General features: G+C 57.3%; 2 protein-coding genes across 2 annotated transcripts in view; one reads left to right on the top strand and one right to left on the bottom strand.

Annotated features, from left to right (window-relative positions):
• The window catches only part of SFXN3 (sideroflexin 3), a 9,507-nt gene extending 8,733 nt beyond the window's left edge, over positions 1–774 (bottom strand). The window contains exon 1 of the mRNA XM_006166315.3: positions 558–774. The gene's annotated coding sequence lies outside the window, so the exon portion shown is untranslated. The remainder of the gene's footprint in view (positions 1–557) is intronic.
• Positions 775–1,098: 324 nt separating this feature from the next.
• Positions 1,099–12,680, top strand: LOC102493647 (PDZ domain-containing protein 7). Its single transcript, XM_027767399.1, is given in 10 exon segments — positions 1,099–1,554; positions 1,635–1,948; positions 1,951–1,995; positions 7,963–8,103; positions 8,296–8,470; positions 8,759–8,935; positions 9,128–9,275; positions 10,855–10,915; positions 11,566–11,961; positions 12,439–12,680. Coding segments are annotated over 9 exon segments (1,536 nt in total). The 5' UTR covers positions 1,099–1,554; positions 1,635–1,785; the 3' UTR covers positions 12,669–12,680.
• Positions 12,681–15,137: the final 2,457 nt, after the last annotated feature.

Raw genomic sequence — 15,137 nt, 5'->3', positions numbered from 1 at the left:
GGTCCTCGGTGGCTGGCCCCGCAGGGACTCGGGTTACCGGCTTGTTTACTCGATGACTGCCTTGGCAATGGCCTCTGCTGGCTCAGCCCCTGAGCGCCTATCCAGTCCCCGAAAGCTTCTCTCGAAGCACCTGGACATTCATATCCCTTCGCAGCCCGGTTTCTGCCATTCCTGTGGCCCCTGTACTCCCAGCTCTCTCCCTGCTTTCTCAACCCTAGCTCCGCTGTGTTCCTCGTTTCCGTACACCCCCATCCTCTGCACCGCAGACCGTGGCCTCAAACCCTGGGATGTGAAGGGCAGGAGGCTCAGAGACCTAGGTCTCCATCCGAGCGAGCGCATCGAAGCGGAGGCCGGTTCCGACCGGACCCAAGGGACAGGTCTCCAGAGCAGGAATCTGGACAAGCGTCAGCTGCAGCCAAGTCCCCGGAGATTCCCCTAGACACTCCGATAGTGTCCTGGGACCAGCTGCCCCGCCCTGCGGCCTTTCCAGGGCTGAGTGTCCTGACATAGAAGGGAGGGTGCGCGTGAAAGCATCACACACAACACTCACAACTCACCAGTCACCCCGCAGAGCACACCCGGACGCCAGCCCATCTTCAGGCTCATAGCAGGCTCACGCCGGGCTCTGCTCTGGTGACATTCCCCCACCGAGGCCCCAGGGGCAACAGCGAGGGATGGTATTCCAACAGCCCCGGTAGCTGGCTTGGCCCAGAAAAGACAGGGTTCTAGCTGGAGGAAGACAAGCCCTAAGTTGGCGTGGCTGGGCGGAGCGTCAGAACTGGTACCGAGAGCTGGTAGAATCCTGCAGACCCGGGCCTAGAGGCAAGGGGTTGTCCCGGTAGCTCAAAGGAGGTGTGAGGAGGGCGTGACTGGCGGCTCCACTGGCCAATGGAAGCCCGGGGCTGCTCAGGCCGGCCCTATTCCCGCAGCCCGGGCGGAGCGTAGGCGGGGCTTCCGCAGCTGCAGCATTCGCTCGAGCCCGCGGGCGTTGCGAGGCCAGCGGCGGCCGCACCAGCGAGCAGGTGAGGGGGGCCAAACTTGAAAGGTGGGGAGCTTGAGGGCCGAGAAGCGGGTGGGTGCTGCGTTCTGGGGCTCAGAACTCCTCTGGAGGACTTGGGCCAGGGCTTTGTGGGTGATGTTTGGGATCTTCCGGGGCAGATTCTTCCACCCCATGCTGGGGACAGATTCCTGCAACCTCTTTAGACCAGAAGCAGCCACCTTGGCCCGCGGAACTCTGGGGGCCTGGGAGTCTTTGGGGGCTTGGCTGAAGCTGCCGCATGTCTTGAAGTCTTGCCCCCAAGGCCCGGACCCTTACTTGCATACACAGAAGTGATGCAACGAACAGTTCTGACCCACGCCGCTTGAAGCCCCAGGACCAATAATCCTATTCCGTCTCTCAGCCTCTACTGTGGCCTGGGGACAGGAGTAGATGGCTCAGCTGAGAGCAGGAACAAGGAGCGAGCCAGAGGTTCCCACCCTCTTCGTCTGAGCAGCGGCTCCGAAAGTCCGCGCTAGTGCCTGGACCCGGCAGTTCTCTGGCCGCGGGTGCTACAGGTGCATGGGCCGGGTGGAAGTTCTGGAGGGCAGTAGGGGCAGCAGTCACACCCTCCCCAACGCCCTCTCTCCGTGCCCAGGCCTGTAGCGCACACTCCCGGGGCAGCGCAAGTGTGGGGCTCCCGGACTCAGAGGCTGAGCCCTGCCCAGAAGCTCATGGAGCTCCCAGCCTGTGTCCGCACCGCTCGCAGGCTCCTTCCGGACGTGTAGGGCGCCGCCCCGCCCAGCACCATGGCCCACGGTTTTGCGGTGGGCTTCGACCCACTGGGCTTAGGAGACCTCAGCTCCGGCTCTCTGAGCTCCCTCTCCTCCCGAGGCCACCTGGGCAGCGACTCGGGCTCCACCGCAACGCGATACCTGCTGAGGAAGCAGCAGCGGCTGGGGGATGGGCGCCCCCTTTGCCCATGGGGAGAGTCACCCTCATCAACTCCCCCATCGAAGGTGGGGCGGGGCCGGACACTGGATGGGAGGGTGGGGGTTGAAGAAAGGTAACTATGTAGGAGGAGGCAGAGACTTAGAAGGGAAGGGGAACTCAAGAGATGGGGGTCTAGGGGAAGCTGGAGCCCGGGAGGGGCCTTTGGGAAACCATACACCCTTCCTCACCTACCCTTGCCTCTTCTGGGGCCAGTCCCTTAGGATTCCAGACTGTAGAACGGTCAGAGCGGGAGATAGGAGCATGGTGCCCAGGGAAGGCCCAGAGTGCTTGTGTGTGTGTGTGTGTGTGTGTGTGTGTGTGTGTGTTGGGGGCTGGCGGTGGTGGGAGGTATACTAGCACCCATGGAGCTAGGCAGCAATTGAAATAAGCCCCTCCGGCCCATGGACTCTGCTTTCTCCAGATCCATCTGGGTATGCCCTTGGGGTGGGGGAAGGTAGAGCTGGATGGAGAAGGACATCCTCCATGGACCTCCAGTGTCTTCTGTGACCACCTCTGCCTTGGGCTGCAGGAGTCAGTGCCCAGGTGCCAGACTGAACTAAAGGTTTTAGTTGCAAGTTGAGAAAAAAGGTAGTTCAGCAAATGCTCAGAAAAAGAGAAGAATGGGAGGGTTGAGGGTCGGGGAGGGAGCCCCAGGACTGGCGACCTGAGAGGTGGAAGAGAAGACCTAGGCTGGTGGAGTTGCTCTCTGCTGCTTCGTCGTTCACCAATTCCATACCAGCCCGAGTACTCCTGCAGGTGGCCTAGAACAAGACAGGCTCAACCCTTCCCTTCCAGAAATGTACTGCCGCAGGGGCTGGGGACACAGGGACAGAGCAGCCAGAACAGATGGAGGTGGCTGGAAAGGGGTGGGGCTCTCACCCACCAGAGCTGAGGTGGAAAGCATGGAGCACAGCCGGGCAGGCACTTAGGAGACAGCCTGGCTGAAGTGACAGATGTGAGACGACCCAGAGCTGGTGAGCAAGACTAGACCTTGAATGACAGCAGGGGAGTGGGGCCCCTGGGTCTAGGCCTCTGTGGGCAGGACCAGATGAATATCTGCAGCTCCTCTCCTCAAGCTGAGCCAGCAGGGCTTCCCTGGCTGAATCGCACACTGGGCTGTTTGGGCTCTGCTCCTCCTTCCCTCTGAGCCAGGGCATCTTGGGTCCCTTCCCCAGAGCACAGGCAGGGGGGCGTGTTTCCCAGGGAGCAGGCTTTCCTCCACCCACCCAGCATATTCACCTCCTCAGGGGAGCAGCAGGGCGCTGTGGAGGGTCACACTGTCACTCTGGTCAGGGAGCAAAAATTCTAGGAGGGATCAGCAGATGGCATAAGAATTACTTCACTGGACTCCCACATAGCCAGCTGTGGTTCGAGTCCCAGACCCGCCAGCTTAAAACTCAGACTGGGCGGATGTGCGTGCATGCCCAAGATCCCGAGAAGAGAATGGGGGAGAAGGGATTGCAGCATGACCATCCCAAATGGGGGATGATTTCTTGCTTTCTGCCTCTCTGTCTCTCCGGTGAGCAAGTATATGCACCCTGTAGCAAAAATCTCTCTAAAAATAAATAAATAAAAAAATTTTTAAAAAGTTCCAGGAGGAGCTAAGAGACACTGGGACAGGGTTCAGAAAAGGCAGACACTGTGACACTGCCCTAGTTAGTCCCAGTCTATGAAAGAAACTATGTGACAAACCCCCAACACACACACACACACACACACACACACACACACACACGGTCCGTTTATGAAGCAAGCGCTATTTCTACTGTCCCTCTGAAGAGCTCCCAGAAGTCCCCCCCATTGCTTGCTCCTAGTGTCTCACCTGGTGCCTCTGTGCAGCCACAGGAGCACCACCTCCAAGCCCCGGAAGGACCGGCCATTGCTCTGATTACCTGGCTGGGAGCCTTTGAGCTCGGAGTCCTCCCCTCTGCCTGGGCACAGGCATCTCCAAATCACAGCAGCCCAGGACCCCTGCCTCCCATCACTAGTTAGGACCACTCAGAGGAATAACGTAACTGGAAAGGGAGAAACGGGGCCAGCAGTTGGCACGGTGGTTGAGACACTGGACGCACACACAGCCAACCGTGGTTCAAGTCCTGGACCTGGTGGCTTGCTTTCCCACTCTGTCTTTTTATTTTAAAATTTTTATTAAACTTTTATTTAATTTTATTCATTTATTTATTTATCATTTTTAATTTGATCAGAGAGGGACAGAGTGAGACAGAGAGAGAGAAAGTGAGTAAGCAAGCCACCAGTTCCAGGACTCGAACCTCAGTCAGCGATGTGGGAGTCCAGCGTCCTTAACCCTTTAAAAGAGGAGAAACACTGAGGAGGTGAAAAATTTTAAATGATAAATAAATTAAATAATTATTTTTTAAAATACTAAAAAAAAAAAAAGAAAAAGAAAGAAAGAAATAACACGCAACTAAGCAAATAATGATAAAGGTTGGTAAGAATCCCGAGGGGAACCGTTTGGATGTGGTGACAGAGTTGTGGGTCTCAAACTCAAAGTGCATGCGGATTGCCTGGAGGGCTTTTATGAAAGGACGGGTCACAGCCTCACTCCCAGGGCTGCTGGTCTTGTGGGTCTGTTACAAAGACCAGGAATTCACATTTTTAACAAGCTGTCAGATAATACTGACGCTGTTGGTCTGGGCACCACATTTTGAGAATAGGAACCAATGTGAGGAAACAAGGACTTTTTTTTTTTAGATTTTTGTCATAGGACACCGGTGCTCACTAGGGAGAGAAACAGAGAGAGAGAGAGAGAGAAAGAGAGAGTGAGAAATCCCGCGTGGATTCCCAGGGGAGATGGCCATGCTGCACTCCCTTTTCCTCCATTCTCTCTGAATTCGGGCCATGCACACACAGATGCCCAGCGTGATTTCAAGCTGCCAGGTCCAGAGCTTGAACCATGAAGTCTGCCATGTGGGATCCAGTGCCTTAACCACCACACCACCTGCTGGCTCAGGAAGGGACTTAAGGTAGTCCAGGAAGGCTTCTCTGAGGAAGTGGTGTCAGCAGGAGGGGAATGAGGAAGGTCTGGGCAAGGGTATTGCCTGGGGGGTGTTGGAGGGCACTGAATGGCTTATATGAGAATGGGGTAGGAGGTCACTGTGGCCACAGCTCAGCCCCAGGGAAGGGAGAGTGGCCAGAGGTGAGGACAGAGCAGGCTGGGGAAGGCCCATGGAGGGCCTAGAGGGCATGGGGCGGAGTTTGGAGTTTCTCTAGCAGCCAGGGAGGGTCCCCTCGTCATGGTTAGTTGGGGCAGGCAGGCAGGCGTGGTCTCGCTGCCAGGGAAGAATGCACCGGGCTAGGCAGGAGGCTGCTGCGGGAGGGTGGGGGAAGGTTGGGGCCCAGGCTAGGACCCCGAGGGTAGGTATCTTCGGCCATCCTTGCAAGTTCCTGGCTTCTGATTTGACGACCCCTGGCCCTGGGTCCTAAGAAGGCCCAGGGAGGGACTAAGGAGACAGAGGACTGGGGGAGGGGAGCAAAACACTCCAGGACTGAGGCGGGAAGGGCCCTGAGATCTGTGTAAACATTCTCAGCCAGGAAGCCCCAGGATTGCCAGGATTGCTGTCTGTCCTCACCCTCCTTGCCCACGGGCAGCCCTTGGGGATGACTCTGAGCTGTTCAGCATCACCTTGTAACCTGATTTGTTAGATCAAGGTGAAGTATCTGCTGTGTGTGTGTGTGTGTGTGTGTGTGTGTGTGTGATTTCTCCCTCTCAAACACCTCTAGAGCCTTGCCCTAGGAAAAATCTCACCTTCTCACCTGGAACCCCATTTACCCTTGTAGTCTTCTCATTTTCTCTAACCTCAGGGCTCCACTCTGAGCCTCACTCTTGCCATTCCACTAGTGCCCCCCCACCCATCCTAGTTCTCTGACCTTCTCAACTCCAGCCCCAAGGACCCCTCCCCTCTGACGTCCCCAGCACTGACCGAGGGGCCTACCCTGGGCCCTGTGCACATTTGCAGCTCGGTGTGGGGGGGGGGCTCCCTCCTCGTGTAGCCAGGTCGTTTCTAGAGCCCTGATCTCCGAGCCTCAGGGATTCTTCCATAACACCCGATACAGGGCTTTACCAGGTCTCAGCTTGCCTGCCTCCAAAGACTTGAGGCTCACCGTCAGCCCCAGGAAACCCATCTGTTGTCTGCCAGCTGAATGTTTTAGGAAGTTTTTCCTGACAAAATCTGCCCTTGCCAAGCCACTAAGTGGGCTTGTTCTGCCCCCTCCAGGTTACTTAGACAGAAATGTTAATGTCTTCTGCAGGAAGGTTCCACTTCTATTTGAAAATAGAGGTAATAGGGGCCAGCAGGTGGTGTGGTGGTTGAGGTGCTTGACTCCTACATGGTTGACTGCAGTTCGAGTCTCGGACATGGCAGCTTGCTTTCTTACTTTCCCTCTCTTTCTCTTTCTGGTGAGCTTGTATGCCCTATAGCAAATTTTTAAGAAGTAATAATAATGAATCATATTAAATAAATAGTTCTTTTTTAAAAAAAGAAAGAAAATAGATGGGACCAGCAGATGGTGTAATGGTTGTTGTTGGACTCCCACACAATTGTCTATGGTTTGAGTTTCAGACCTGGCGGCTTAAAACTCATGCCAGGAGCATGCACATGCGTGCCCAGGATCTTGAGGGGAGAATGGCGAAGGGATTGTGAGTGCCCCTCTACCCTGGGGGGGTGGTTTCTTGCTTTCTGTCTCTCTGTCTCTCTCTAGCTCTCCAGTGAGTGCATGTGCCCTACAGCAAAAATCTCTCTCTTAAAAAAAAAAAAAAAGAAGAAGAAAAGAAAGAAAACAGAGCTATTACATTCATTTCTGCTGCAAGCTGAAGAGCCCAGACGTCCTCAACTGTGTGCCATAATGGAAAGGTCTTCTGTTTGTTTGCTTTTGCCAGTGGGCATGTGCGCTCGCTGCAGAGAGAGAGAAAGCACCCTCAGTGGGATGTGATCACACCACAGTCCTTTTTCCTCCATTTTCCCATCCCATCAGGATTTAGGACATGTATACCCAGGCATGTGCCCTGTGCGTTTCAAACCACTGGGGCTGGGATTCAAACCACAGGCACCCATGTGGGATCCAGCTCTCCACGGATAGCACTTAACCCTGCACCACAGGACCAGCCCTAGAAAGGATTCTTCAGCCTGCTTTTCTGTCCATCTGACCTACAGAGTGGCAGGAATTTTAGGAACTGACCTGCCCCAGGCCAGTGAGCATGTGAAGGCCAGGAAGCGTTCGTGCACACACCACACCACACGAGAAGAGCGCTGTGTTCCGGCATGGAGTCCTGCCCTGCTGTCCTCCCCGCTCCCACCTCCTTCCCGGCCCATGGTCCAGTTCACCTAGAGGGGACTTAGAAGTTGGCACCCCTTCACCCCACTTAGGGTCGTAGGTGCCCAGTGTCAACGGAAAATAACCAACTCTGTAAAAACAGTAATCAATGCGGATTATTTCTAAGCAGAATGAGTAACCTAGGCCAGAGGAGAGGCAAAACATGCCTGTCTGTCAGGGCAATCAGGTATAGGGGCTCCTTTGATTTGATTTTGGAGAAAGAGACAGAGTTTGGAATTTAGTAACATTTTCCATTGGTCCAGCCCCAAAAGGCGGGATATGCGAGGGAGTGGGGGGCTTGTAGGTTATGGGGGGGTTCACAGCTTTTAGGGTGGTGATTGGAAAAGGAAGGTTGCTGGGATCAGAAAGGAGCGTACTTTAACAGTGACAAAGACGCTTAATCCATGTCACAGAGACACTCCAGTACCATGCCGGGGGCAGGATGTGGGAAGAATAGTGTTACCAATGGACCCAAATGGTCTGTCAGCATCTGTGGGCATGACTCCCTCTAGGCCGTCTGGAAAGGATTTTGGAAAAATAGGAAAAAGCAGTCAGACTTCTGTCCCTATCAGCAACTCAGCCTTTTTGGCCCCACATTGGGGAATCCAGAGACCCTCGGTGCCCAGCACGAACGGGGTGCTGCTATCTCCTGGTCTCCACAGCCAACAGTGACGAAAGTGACATCATCCACGCGGTCCGGGTGGAGAAGAGCCCTGCGGGGAGGCTGGGGTTCAGCGTGCGAGGGGGCTCGGAGCACGGCCTGGGCATCTTCGTCAGCAAAGTGGAGGAGGGCAGCAGTGCGGGTGAGTGGACCCTCGAGGGGGCCTTGATGCCACCTCAGTGAGAGGCAGGGGATGCTGTCAGGGCTGGGGGCAGAGTGGGTGAAGGGAAGATCCTGGCCTAATAGCCTCTGCTCTGGGGGAACGCTCCGCTGGGGGCGGCTGCGCCAGGCCAGGGAGTCGACAGCGCCACGCCAGCGCCCTCTCCCGGTGCAGAGCGGGCCGGCCTGTGCGTGGGGGACAAGATCACGGAGGTGAACGGGCTGAGCCTGGAGAGCACCACGATGGGCAGCGCCGTGAAGGTGCTCACGGGCAGCGGCCGCCTGCACATGATGGTGCGGCGCATGGGCCGGGTGCCGGGCATCAAGTTCTCCAAGGAGAAGACCACGTGGTGAGCAGAGCCCGCGGGCAGGAGGGGCCCCTGCTCTCCCGGGCGCCAGAAACACAGGGATCCTCAGGCCCGCCTTGAAATGAGGGTCTCAGCCCCACCGACAGTCCTGCCCCCTACTGCTGGGAGCTTAGGGCGGTTCCCAGATTCCATGCAACCTCCTTCCACCCCCTCCCTGAAGGTTCCGGGCCTGGGGAGGCCCCCAAAGGCGCCTTTCCCATGCAGTTGTCAGGGCTGCAGGGTGGCGGCGGCTGGCCGTTCCTGGCTGAGGGCCCCTTGCCGGTGTCCCAGGGTGGACGTGGTGAACCGGCGGCTGGTGGTGGAGAAGAGCGGCTCCGCGGCCTCCGACAGCAGCTCCGAGGCGGGCGCGCGGCGCATCGTGCACCTCTACACCACGTCCGACGACTTCTGCCTGGGCTTCAACATCCGCGGCGGCAAGGAGTTCGGTCTGGGCATCTACGTGTCCAAGTGAGGGCAGAGGAGGGGCGTGGCAGGGGTGGCCTGGCCAAGTCCCTGTCCAAGTGCAGGCCAAGGCCAGGAGTGCCGCCTGCGGAGGGGTGGGCACCACCAGGCCAGGTCAGGGTGCCCACCTGTGGGGGTCTGGAAGGGGCAGGAGAGGGCGGGCCAAGGCCCTTCAGATTGACGCCTGTCTGGCCCCAGGGTGGACCATGGTGGGCTGGCGGAGGAGAACGGCATCAGGGTGGGAGACCAGGTCCTGGCGGCCAACGGCGTCAGGTTCGACGACATCAGCCACAGCCAGGCGGTGGAGGTGCTGAAGGGCCAGACGCACATCATGCTGACAGTCAAGGTGGGCAGGTCTGTGGGAGTCAGGCCAGGCCGGTATAGAGGGGGACTCCCCACCACCCCGGCACTTAGTGAGGTCGACTTGCTGCAGTTCACTATGTCTCTGCAGCACCGGCCAGGGTCAGCAGGCCAGGCCTTGTCCTCCTTCTCTTAATTTATAGAAGAAACTGAGGCCCAGAGAGGCCAAGGAACTCACACGCCAGTCAGATCCTCAGCTGGTTAGAAGCAGGTCGCCCCCCGACGGCCACTGTAGCACCTCTACTTGTGAATGGTGCCAGGCCTGGGGCTGGAAGGAGCACGTGTCCTGCCCCGAAGGGTGGGAATGGCCATGGTTTTGGCAGAACCTGGTTGTGGGCATCCTCAGGCCACAGAGCCAGGGAGCCTGGGCTGGGGCAGGAGGTGGATTTCAGAGGAGGCGGCCGCATTCCTTATTCACGGGGTCTCCGGGTCTTGGGTCCTCTCACCCTGCTCCAGGGAGGCAGCCCCAGTCCTGGCCCCGGCTCCGCCCACTCCTTCCCCGTGCATGGTTCAGTGCCTCCTTGGCTTTCCCTCCCAGCACCTCAGTTCCCCCTCTCCCAGCCCCTTTTCTCCCGTTCCTTGCTCTCAAATGACCCCAAACACCCCTTCTCACTTGCTCTGCCTCTCATTCATTCATTACAGTTTTTTTTTTTTTTTTGGAGAGGTTTTTGCTATAGGGCTTGTGTGCTTGCCAGAAAGAGAGAAAGAGACAGAGAAACAGAAAGCGAGAAATCACCCCCAAGGGAGGATGGCCACGCCGCAATCCCTTCTCCTCCATTCTCCTCTCGGGATCTTGGGCACGCACCCACACAAGCCTGGTATGAGTTTAAGCCACCAGGTCCAGGACTTGAACCACGGTCGATTACATTGGAGTCCAGTGACAGAGCCATTACACTAACTGCTGGTCCCCATTCATTACAACATATTTTTAAAATTTACTGTAAGGTGTGTGCACTGACCAGAGAGAGGTGGGGGCGGTGAGTGAGAAAGTCCCTCCCAGGGGAGACAGCTGCCTTGCAGTCCCTTCTCCGTTCTCTCAAGATTTGGGGCATGCAAACATTGCTAGGTCTAGGACTCGAACCGTGCAGTCAGCCATGTGGGATCCAGGCTCCTGAACCTCCATGCCACCGCTGGCCCCATTTACCGCATGCTGGCCACTCTGCCAGGTCCTGGGGCACAACAGTGAACAGGACAGACAGGGTCTCTGCCACTGTGTCAGATAAGCCGGATGCTGGCAGGTTGTGAGAAGTGCTAAAGGAAACTAACAGGAGGGTGGTGAGATTTAGGAAGGCGCCTGCACCGGGATGTCAGGGCAGGCCTCATGAGCTGAGTGGAGAACAAGGAGTTGGTCACGCGCCGGGCCGAAGGAAGAGAATCCCAGCAGTGGAGTAGCGAGTGCGAAGACCCTGAGGTACAGAGGAACTTGGAAATCGTGTGGCCAGAGCACGATGAACTTGGAGGAGAGAGATCGGGTTGAAAAACTTGCTTCTCTCCCTTGCCCTCCCGTTTTTACCTTCCTTACTCTCGTGCTCCCCGCTTGCTCCTATGCCTGTCTTCCGCCCCAGGAGACCGGCCGCTACCCCGCCTACAAGGAGATGGTCTCTGAGTACTGCTGGCTGGACCGCCGTAAGTGGCTTGGGCCCTCAAGGTTGGAGGGAAAGGACTGAGACCCTGGGGTGGGGCCCCAATCTCTGAATGAAGAAAAGGCAGGAGAGACCAGCAGTTAGTGTAATGGCTATGTCGCTGGACTCCAACGTAGTCAACCATGGTTCGAGTCCCGGACCCAGTGGCTTAAACTCACGCCAGGTGCGTGTACGTGCGTGCCCACGACCCTGAGAGGAGAATGGAGGAGAGGGGATTGAGGTGTGGCCAACCCTCCTGGGGGGGGGATTTATCACTTTCTGTCTCTTTGTCTGCTCTGTCTGTCTGGTTAGTGCAAGCGCCCTATAGCAAAAAAAAACCTCTCCAAAAAAAAAGAAGAAAAGGCAGGAGACCCAGATCCTCTTGGGGCAGTAGCCATGCCGGGAGCCGTTTCTGGGCTCCCCTCTGGGAAGCTGCAGATTCAATTCCAGGCTCTCCTAATGTCTCCTAATGTGGGGAGTCCCAGAGGGAGAATCAAGAAGTGACCCCCAGACCTCCCCACCAGTCAGCGGCAGTCTTCGGAGCAGCCGCTGCTTCCCTAGGCCCTGTGTTCTAACCCCAAAGCGCAAGCGCAGGGGTGATCTGACGCCTGCAGGGCCAGACCCTGAGCCCCGCCTTCCCCGCTGCCCCCGCAGTGAGCAACGGGGTGCTGCAGCAGCTGTCCCCCGCCTCCGAGAGCAGCTCCAGCGTCTCCTCGTGTGCCTCCAGCGCCCCCTACAGCTCGGGCTCCCTGCCCTCCGGCTGCCTGGATGTCTGCCTGGGGCCGGAGGAGCTGGGCAGTCCCGGCCCAGGCTGGGGACGCGCGGACACCGCCATGCAGACCGACCCTGACGTGGGGGGCCGCGTGGAGACTTGGTGCAGCGTGCGGCCCACAGTCATTCTCCGGGACACGGCCATCCGATCCGAAGGGCCCCCGCCTGCCCGCCGCCTGGACTCAGCACTCTCGGAGTCCCCCAAGACGGCCCTGCTGCTGGCCCTCAGCCGGCCCCGGCCCCCCATCACACGCTCCCAGAGCCACCTGACCTTGTGGGGTAGGTTGGGAGGGTGGGATGCTACTCTGGCCACAGCTCCTGGTCCCGAGCCTGCCACACCCGGTCCTGGGCCCCTGACCTGAGTATGCGCAGTCGCTGTGCGGGGCTCAGCTTGAAACTAGTCCTTGGTCCCAAACCCCCTCTCAGTCCCACCCCCAGCTCAGATTGGCCCTGAGCCACAAGTCAGCCCCAGCCCCAGCCTCTCCATCCCAGACAGCCCAGGCCTGCACGCACACACGTGCACACACATGCACACACACGCACCCTCTCACACACGCTCCTCAAAGAGACCCTCAATGGAGAAGGCTTACACAGCTACAGCTAGGGGCTGGGGGGACTAGGAAAGTTGGAAGAGGATCCCCACTCCCACCCCACCCGCCACCACTGCAGATCCTGTCTGCCACCCCCACTCTCCCTTCTCTCTGCCCCCTTCCTACACCCCTGCCCCTCGTCCTTCCCTTCTGCCCACCCCTCCAGCCCCCTGGGTGCTCCCTCGTGTCTGCAGAGGAGAAGAAGCAGCGGAAGAAGGAGAAGTCTGGGTTCCCTGGGGAGAAGGGTGCCCTGCAGCGCTCCAAGACGCTGATGAACCTCTTCTTCAAGGGAGGGCGGCAGGGGCGACTAGGAGGGGACGGGTGCAGAGAGGCCTGGACCCTGGACAGCGGGAGCCCGGCCAAGGCCCGCCCTTGCCTGGACCTGGAGAAAGGTGAGCCGGGGCTAGGCTGGCCGGATGGGGTGGAGGGGAAGTTGCCAGGGGGGCTGGGTGGGATCCCACACTGCCTCTGATCAGCCCAGTTGCCGTCAACCCCTGTGAGCCCCAGGTTGCTCCTGAGTAAAATGGGAGTGATATTTCCTGTTTCTGGGCCAGCTGGTGGCAAGGTGGTTAAGATGCTGAATTCCAGGGGCTGGCAGGTGGCGTGGTGGTTAAGGGCGCTGGACTCCCACATGGCCACCTGCAGTTTGAGTTCCCAACCAGGCGGCCTGCTTTCTCACTTTCTCTCTGTCCTTCTCTCTCTCTCTCACTCTGTCCCTCTCTGGTAAAATCTAAATAAATAAAGCTATGGAAACCAGCAGTTAGCGTAATGGCTATGTCGCTGGACTCCCATGTAGTTGACCGTGGTTTGCGTCCCGGACCTGGTGGCTTAAAACTCACACCAGGCGCGTGTGCGTGTGTGCCCAAGATCCCAAGAGGAGAACGGAGGAGAGGGGATCGCGGCGTGACCATCCCCCCTGGGGGGTGATTTCTCGCTTTCTGTCTCTATGTCTTTCTCTGTCTGTCTGGCAAGCGCACGCGCCCTATAGTGAAAAACCTCTCCAAAAAAAATAAAAAATAATAAATAAATAAATATATAAAGCTAAATAAGATCATTAAAAAAAATAAAGATGCTGAATCTCACAGGGCCGACTGCACAGTTCAAGTCCTGAACAGCTCAAGTCCAGAGGCTTAGAAAAACATACTGGGGGGACTAGCAGTTGGCGTAATGGCTATGTCACTGGACTCCCATGTAGTCGACCACGGTCGAGTCCCAGACCCAGTGGCTTAAATTCACGCTGGGGCTTGGAGGAGAAGGGATTGTGGCGTGGCCATCCCTCCTGGGGGGTGATTTCTCGCTTTCTGTCTTTCTGTCTCTCTCTGTCTTTCTGGTGAGTGCACACACTCTATAGCAAAAAAAAAAAAAAGAAAAGAAAAAAAAGAAAGAAAGAAGAAAGAAAGAAAGAAAAAAAAGAAAGAAAGAAGAAAGAAAGAAAGAAAGAAAGAAGAAAGAAAGGAAGGAAGGAAAAGAAAAACACACTGGGTTTGTGGGGGCAGCGGATGGTGTAGTGGTGAAGGCGCTGGACTCCCACATGGGCAGCTGCAGTTTGAGTCCTAGATCCAGCGACTTGAAACACCGGGCACATGTGCAAGTGTGCCCAAAATCCTGAGAGGAGAATGCGGGAGAAGGGCTTGTGGCGCGGTCATCCCCCTGAGGGGTGGTTTCTTACTTTGCCTCTCTGTGTCTCTCTGTCTCTCTTTAGTGAGCCCTCATGCCCTACAGCAAAGCTAAAGAAAAAAAAAAAAAAAGGAAAAGAAACCAAATAACAATGCTACTACCTGTCTCTCTAGGAGCAGTGGACATTAGAGTTAAATGCCTCGGCACTGTCTGACGCGCAGACGGTGTGTGTGGTCACAGAGGAGGGGGTGGCCCTTGTCTTACTGCCTGTCTCCCCATCTCCCGGGACCGAATGGAGCCCAGCCCAGCAGGGAGGTGGGAGAGCTCTGCTCTGGATGGGGTGAAGGCGGGAGGGTGGCAGGACACTTTTCCCAGGGCATTTGGCTTGACCTCCCCTGGCCAGAGCTCTATAAGCCTGATCCAGTTCTAGAACCATCCTTGAGCAACACCATTTCTAGCTCAGGGCTCAGGCAGAAGGGCCCAGCCCAGGCTGGACTCATATCAGGGGCTTCCAAAGGCCCCTCACGAGGGGCCCTCCTGTCTCTGGGAGGACTTTAAACCAGACCAAGAGCGGTGAGTCCCGACCCTTGGTGTTCGTGTGACGGCAACTCACTCGACCCAAACTGGCTTCAGAAGCACTTCCTGCCTCAGTTGCTCATGGCACTGGGTCCAGAGACTTGAACATCACAGACTTCTGTCCCCTCCGTCTTCCCCTGGGCCGTTTCATTATGGCGTGGGCTTTGGCTAGGTGAGATGGCCACTACTGCATAGCCACTGCAGGGGACGGGCTTCTGCATAAACAGTTCCAGCTGAGTCCCAGGGTGGGCTCTTGTCAGCCTGCCTGGGGCCACAGCCATGCTGAGGTGGGAGAGAGAGGGTGCCTCCGGCTGGCGGGGTCGCCTGCCCATCCTAGAGTAAGACAGGGGTGGGCTGGGTTTCCAGGGGGAATCGCAACTCTGTTCCCAGAAGGAGAAGTGGATGTGGGTGGGCAAAAGCCACCAGAGGCTCAGGAGCTGGGCCCTGTCCCACCCTGAAGTTGGGGCTTCTGGGATCTCAAGGGGACAGTCCCGGAAGAGTCACAGTCCCTTCCAATTAGGGCCAGCCCCCTCTTTCAACCCGTCTCTCTTCCTGCAGCTCCCAGGGCTCCGGCCACTCCTCTTTCTCCTTCAAAGGTTCTTCTTTCCCCCCCCTGTCCCCTGGAGGTAGGTACTGCCCTTCCCCCTCTGTCCCCTAGAGGTAGGTACTGCC

The sequence above is a fragment of the Tupaia chinensis genome, unplaced genomic scaffold (genome assembly GCF_000334495.1).
Source record: "Tupaia chinensis unplaced genomic scaffold, TupChi_1.0 Scaffold144255_1, whole genome shotgun sequence".
In the NCBI taxonomy this organism is placed as follows: Eukaryota; Metazoa; Chordata; class Mammalia; order Scandentia; family Tupaiidae; genus Tupaia; species Tupaia belangeri.
This window is presented reverse-complemented; position numbering and strand designations above follow the sequence as displayed.